Below are 7,553 nucleotides of genomic sequence, written 5' to 3' on the forward strand. Positions count from 1 at the left end.
ATGGGGGATAGAAGCCGGATTCTAGCACTAGCAAAATCAGTAAAGGACCGGATGACTCTGTTTCATGGGAATTCTGACCCATGGCTTGCACGTTCTTGGTTAGAGAACGTTATGGACACCTTCACGTATATCACTTGCACTGAGGCGGAACAAGTTGAGTTAGCTGTATTCTACCTGCGTGATCAGGCTGTCACGTGGTGGAAGACTCAGAGGACAATACTCGGAGATCGGAGCTCATCGTGGTCAGTGTTCAGAGAGGCTTTTGAGAAGGAATACTTTTCAGAGGCATTTTGTATGACACAACGTCAGGAATTTCTGAACCTTAAGCAGGGTGACCGTTCGGTTGCCGAATACCATAAACAGTTCTTGAAACTTTCGGAGTTCTGCCCAGAGATGGTAGCGCAGGACCGTAGTCGGATGCACCAGTTTATTCAGGGACTGACTGCATCTATTCGGTTAGCGATGTCCAGTTGCACCGTCACCACCTACAGAGAGGCATTGGACCGAGCTCTCCTTATCGAGACGACCCAGCGGCAGGTGACACAAGAGAGAGATGCAGAAAAATCGAAGGGGTCGAGTTCCCAAACTTCCGGTCAGAAGAGACAAGCTCAGGACTCAGAGTATGGGGATTCTTCGAGACGACAGAAGGGTAAACAACTATCTTCAGAACCTTGGAGGGAGTCTCAGCGAAACCAAAGTAGGAATAATAGGTGCTTTCGGTGCGGGTCAGGTAGTCACCGGGTAGATGACTGTCCATTAGATCAGACTATTTGCTATTATTGTAAACAACCTGGTCATATAGTCAGGGATTGCAGTCTAAGAGCTCAGTTGGAGCTCCCTAACAACAAACCTTTAGGAGCACAATCTATACAGCCTCGACCATCGAAGGTACAACCAAGGCAGATACACCCCTATCAGCAGAAATCCTTGCAGCCTTCCGGGCAAATATACCAGCTACATGGGAGAGAATATGAAGCCTTACCAGCAACACAACCGCCAGAGACCCATTACTCGACGACCTCGGTGCAGCAGCATCTACCAGCAATATCACCTTCAAACGATGCGCCTTACCACTATATTCATCAGTCGGCATCAGAACCTCAGAGTCGATCTCAACCAGAGCGGAGACAGCCTATCCTCTATTCATCGACCCCATCGGCCAATACGGAAGTCAGACACACTGAGGCTACAACCAGGACTGAAGCACAACGGAACGAGAGATGGATCAATTAAGTTCTAATTTTAATTACTACGGTATTTTTGATACTATAGTAGGTAGATAATAAATTTGGGGACCAAATTTTTATTAGTGGGGGAGAATGTAAGATACCAGAACAGAACTTTTTTGAGTTTATTGGTAAATAATTTAAGTTTAGGATTTATTGGTAATTTTAATGGATTTTATAGAGAGTTTAGTGGGAAGATTACTTGATCTTAGTTTAAATTGATGGGTTATGGGATAAGATTTAAACCCGTTAACCCATACGCCCGTTAAGGAATAAACAGTGCCGATCCTTTTCTTTCCCCCCCCCCCCCCCCCGGACTTCTTCCTCGCGCAGACCGCGTCCACGCCTCGCCCGCGTCTTGCGCAACGGAGCCGCCGCCATCCGCTACCGAGTTTCTCGCGCAGGAGAGGGTTATAAGAGGAGGGCGGCAGAAACCTAACTCTATTCCTCCCCTCCTCTGCTGCTGCCTAGCCGCCGCATCGCTCGCCGCCGCCGCGTGAAGACCAGCAGCCTTGCTGCCCTGTCCGCCGCGTAGAGGAGAAGCCGAAGCTGCCTTCCCTGCCTTCCCGTCCTCTTCCTCTGTTTGCTCCTCACCGCCGCCGTCGCCGCCGCCGCCGCCGCCGCCAACCAGAACTCAATTTTAGGGTTTAAGTTAAGGTGAGTTCAATTCTTGGTTAGCAACGAAGTTGGGAATCTTGTTTAACAACGAATTGGGAGCTTGGATTGGGTATTAGGTTTTGATCGGTTGAGGTAAGAATTTGGGGATTTCATAGGATTTTGGATTTGATTTAATTAGGTTAATTAGAGTTTAAGTAGTTGATGTAGGGTAAATTCATTAACTGTTTAATTAAGTTGTTAATCGATTTAATTAGTGTAATTAAGTAATTAATTACAGATTTAGTTAATTTGGTGATTAAGATGTAATTAAGGGCGATTAGGAATTTAATGATCCCTAACTTGAGATTCGGTGATTGGTTATTGTAAGTACCATGGGTTAGGTTTTGTTTTGTTGGTTACTGTAGTTAAGTTATACTAATTGAAGTAGATTAAAGTTTAGTTAAATAATTGAGTTAACTAAATAATGAATGAGTCGGCTAAATTAATTAAATACTTAGTTAATAATTGATTAATCCGTTTAAATTGATTAATGAAAAATTGATTAATGAAAAATGATGAGTTGATGATTTAGTTAGTCTAGTTGGACTAAGATAGGTTAAGTAAGGTGGATAATGATTTAATAACTGTGGTTAATAGAATTAAATTAGTGAGTATTGTTTATTTTAATTTGCAGGACCTTGATTCATAGACCCTACTATATAGAGAGGTTCTTATTGCGACGTTCGTCTAATCCAGGTGGGTAATCTCTGTATCTGGTCAATACAGATCTATTCCCTTTTATGATTACCTTGTTGATATCTCTACTAGAGTTGTTGTTTGATTCATGGTTTGATACTTACCTTTGTCCTTAATATGATCCTACTACCATCAACACAGTGTTCTTAAGTGTTAATTATCTATGTTGAATTTATCATGATTGATATTGCACATACCTTGATGTTGTTGTAGTTAGCGGTTGAACTATGTAAATAGCATGTTGTGGTTAACTCTCACTGCACAGGTTGAGTGAAAGCATTATGGCACTGCACAGGTTGGGTGCTACCTCACTGCACAGGTTGAGTGAGAGCATTTTAGCACTGCACAGGTTGGGTGCTACCTCACTGCACAGGTTGAGTGAGAGCATTTTAGCACTGCACAGGTTGGGTGCTATCTCACTGCACAGGTTGAGTGAGAACATTACAGCACTGCACAGGTTGAGTGCTACCAGGACTAGCTAGATAGCTCTGACTATGCATGCATTTATTGTTGTTTACTGCATTGACAGCTGGTACATATGTTATTATATGATTACGCACTTGTTATATAACTGCTGCATTGGTATGATATACATGATGGTTATATTAGCCTTGCTCTTGAAGTATCATGTTGGACTATATACTTTCGGATATCTATGTTTACATTCCTTTGATACCTTATCATATTGTGCACTTTTATCTAGTACCCACTGAGTATGTATACTCACCACCCAGACCCTGGGGTTTTCTGTCTCCCCAGGTCCCAGATAGGTTTTTCCTTGGAGCTGGGAGATCGGCCGGACTGCCCCCATCTCACAACAGGGCGACGTGGAGATTCCTTCGTGTGTTTCTTTTTGATTGTGAGTACTTGGCATGGTTTCCGAATTTTCATGGATGTGTAATTCTGTATTGTTTTCGATGTGTGATTTTTAGTTTGTACTCGGAGGCGTGGTTTTCATATTTTAATTGTATGTGTTGGATTTGTGTATGTGGCCGTAGGGGCCTTTGGTGATGTAGTAGTCTTGTATTTATCATGTTGAATTGTATTCTTGGTCGTGTCAGCCTTTATGTTTATTATGTATTCAGGAAATTGTCATGGTTACTGGGGAGATGCTGCCGAAATTTTTCGGACAGCCTCCCGGGGCGTGACAGTTAAACTCATTAAGTTCCAATTAATAAGAATGACAAGACCCTGAGAAAAAGGTAACCTATAAGGGTTGCTAGGCCCTAAGAAAACGTAGGGTTCAAGTCAAACAAAGATGTCAATGTGGGTATCCATGATATAAGATTTATGATATGAGTTTATCTCATGCAAATGATACGAGACGAAAGTCATGATATGTTATAACATACAACATGAAATGATGTCCGAAATGGATGATGAATGATGAAATGATAAGAGGACATTCATAACGAAATGAAAAATGAAAGCATATGCATTAAATTATTTTAATGAATGGCTTGTACCGGAGCCCGAAAGGGGTCCAAGGGATGGCCACCTAGAGAACGGCCCTAGGTCGAAAGGCAGAAGACCTAGTAACCGAATAGTCGAGACTTGCAACCTCGTACTACTTGGAATGGCGCGCAAGAAATGAATGGGTACAAGCCGGGGATCCCAAAGAATGATAAGAATGACTATTTTCATCTATTATGTAATAAGCTTTCAAAGGCATGTGCATGATGATTATGCATAATATGACAAGGTAAAGTTAAGGAAGTTACATGTGCTCAATGTTTATGAAATGATATGCTTCGATGTTTATGCTTGCTTTTATCATGTTATATTTATATGCTCGGATTAACGACTTGGTTTTTGGTGAGTAGGAAAGGAGCTTACTAAGCCTTGTGCTTACAGTCTCTTTTCTCTTATGTTGCAGAACCAAATCAAGGCCGTTAGGCAACGGGAAGCAGCAGGACAAGGCCAAATAAAGATGTGTGTGGTGGTGCCATAACAGACGAATATGAAACTTAAATATTGCATGCTAAATGATTGTATTATTTACTGTCGCTTTAAGACTTATGATGTTATGTGGTTGATAGTAAAACCTTAGTAAATCTAGACAATACATGCATGCATGGGTTTAGAAGCAATTGTTGATCTTATCATATCATGTTAAAGAAGGATTATGAGTTAGTTTTGTTTATGAACAAGTTAGTAATCATTTCATGAAGTTTAGATAAGTGTTAGATATGTTTAAATTGAGGTTTTTGTAGTTCTGGAACCCTGAAATCGGAATTTCAGATTCACCAGTCGACTGGTACAGTCATCAGTCGACTGGTGGTGAAGAAATTCGGAAACAGAAAGATCAGTCGAGTCCCGGTCGAGTGACCAGTCGACTGACCAGTCGACTGGTCTATTAGCAGTCGACTGGATAGAAATAAAACAAAAGAATCTTGGACTGGTGGTAAGCCATAAAAGTCCCTAATAAGAGGTCTCTAGTTCGAATCCTGACTCATGCATATTTATTAGATATTTGGTTTTTGAGGAAATAAAATAGTTCAAGCCCTAGAATTATTTATTTTGGATGAATATATTGAATTAAACTTAGAGTTTATGCCTATTGATAATTCCTTAGATATGATGGGAATAAAGTATGATAGTAAGAAACAAATTTATAGAGTTCTTAAACACCTCATATGCATGAATACTCAAATGTAGGTCCACAACTTACAGTATGATGTGTCATATTAGTTAATTAAGCTTCCGCTAGTAGCGTAACGATCCACGACATAGTAGTGGTAGAAGGTGGGTCGTTACAGTATGGTATCAGAGCAAAGTTCCGCCCTTCCGCCACGCCGCCATCAAGCAATAGTCGCCATCCAAGTAAGAAAGATTTAAGTTTTCTTAATGTTTTCTTTCTCTATTAGTAGCATGAGTAAAGATTATGAAGAAAGTTATATCTTGCTTTAGCATCAGTATAGAATATGCTTTACTTTTATTTAATATAAAGCATAAGTAAGTTAGAAATGCTAATACGGCAGGATAAGAATAGTAAACTTATGTTCTCCCATTCTTATGCCTAGTAAAGTAATGGCACCAAGGGGAAGACGTCCTAGAGCTAGAGAGCAAGTTTCTGAAGCAGTACCCCCACCTAATCTGACGGAAGTCGTTACTCAGCTTCAGGGACAGCTAGCTGAGCAACAACAATTGATTGCTACTCTTATGGCCAACCAGCAAACTCCTCTAGTTACACCACTTGCTGCTAATGTGGTGGCTCCAGTAGCAGCTGAGGTCCCACCAGTTGCACCGGTAGCCCCAACAACAGTAGTAGTAAGACAAGAGGCCTATCTTCTCTAGTGGCAGAAACTTAAGCCAGGAAATTTTTCTGGTACTAGTGAGCCATGGGATGCACAGGCTTGGTTTAAGACGCTGGAGAGTATTATGGAGCTTTTAGACTGGCCAGAGAACGAAAAAGTCAAGTGCGCTTCATTCAGTTTATCTGGAGACACACGAATGTGGTGGGAGTGAGTCAAGGCTAAGGTATTAGACAAGAAGTTTCTCACAACTTTACCCTCGGGTGAGGTGATCACCTCCACCCATTGGTTGCGAGCAATATCGATCAAGTTTTCAGATAGAGAACTTTATAGTGATCTGATATTGCTTAGTATGAAGGATTTTGATGTTATTCTAGGGATGGATTTCCTAAGCAAATACAATGCTTCTATCGAATGCCGCAAAAGAAAGGTGGCATTCAGACCGGAAGCCGAACTCCAGTTTAAGTTTATTGGGGAACCCAAAAAGAAGACTAGGAAGTTCTTATCTGCATTAATAGCTCAAAGAATGCTGGACAGTGGATGTGCGAGTTTTCTTGCACATGTGGTAGATATAGAACTTCAGAAAGGGTTAAAGAAAGAGGAGGTCAGGGTTGTCTGTGACTATCCAAAAGTTTTTCCAGAAGAATTGCCAGGGCTACCTCCTAACAGACAGGTTGAGTTTGAGATTGAGCTGGTTCCAGGTACCAGTCCGATTTCAAAGGCACCTTATCGTATGGCTCCGGCAGAATTGAAAGAGTTGCAGGAACAACTACAAGAGTTGCTCGACAAGGGTTTTATACGACCTAGTCATTCACCCTGGGGAGCACCAGTGTTGTTTGTCAAAAAGAAAGATGGGACTATGAGGATGTGCATAGACTACAGAGCACTGAATCAGGTAACCATCAAAAACAGATATCCGTTGCCTAGAATTGATGATTTATTTGATCAGTTAAAAGGGGCTACGGTATTTTCAAAGATTGACTTAAGATCAGGCTATCATCAGCTTAAAGTTAAAGAAGATGATATACCTAAGACTGCTTTCCGAACTAGGTACGACCACTATGAGTTCGTGGTTATGCCCTTCGGAGTAACAAATGCACCTGCGGTCTTTATGGAGTTGATGAACAGGGTGTTCCAAGAATATCTGGATAAGTTTGTCCTTGTCTTCATCGATGACATACTAGTTTATTCAAAGTCTCCAGAAGAACACACTGAGCACCTGAGGACAGTATTACAAATTCTCCAGAAAGAACAGTTATATGCCAAATTTTCCAAGTGCGAGTTCTGGCTCGATCAGGTGGCTTTCCTTGGTCACATAATCTCGAAAGATGGTGTTAAAGTCGACCCTACTAAGATTGAAGCAGTCAGAAATTGGAGTCGACCTAGAAATGCTACAGAGATCAGAAGCTTTCTGGGATTAGCCGGGTACTACCGGAAATTTGTAGAGGACTTTTCTAAGATAGCTTCTCCTCTTACAAACCTCACTAAGAAGAATAAGAAGTATGAATGGACTGAAGAATGTGAGCAAAGTTTCCTTGAGCTAAAGAAGAGGCTCACCAGTGCTCCCATTCTTACAGTACCAGAGAGTAACGAAAGCTTCGACATATACAGTGATGCTTCCAAGATGGGGCTAGGAGCTGTACTCATGCAGAAGGGTAAGGTGATCGCATATGCTTCCAGACAACTCAAGAGTTATGAAAAGAATTATCCCACTCATGAT

General features: G+C 41.4%; 1 protein-coding gene across 1 annotated transcript; it reads left to right on the forward strand.

Annotated features, from left to right (window-relative positions):
• Positions 1-1,233, forward strand: LOC141844960 (uncharacterized). The gene has a single exon (XM_074732949.1). It carries the CDS (start codon positions 1-3, stop codon positions 1,231-1,233), a length of 1,233 nt encoding a protein of 410 aa, XP_074589050.1.
• Positions 1,234-7,553: the final 6,320 nt, after the last annotated feature.

The sequence above is a fragment of the Curcuma longa genome, chromosome 14 (assembly GCF_044706935.1).
Source record: "Curcuma longa cultivar G26 ecotype Majalengka, Jawa Barat chromosome 14, ITB_CL_G26_1.1, whole genome shotgun sequence".
In the NCBI taxonomy this organism is placed as follows: domain Eukaryota; kingdom Viridiplantae; phylum Streptophyta; class Magnoliopsida; order Zingiberales; family Zingiberaceae; genus Curcuma; species Curcuma longa.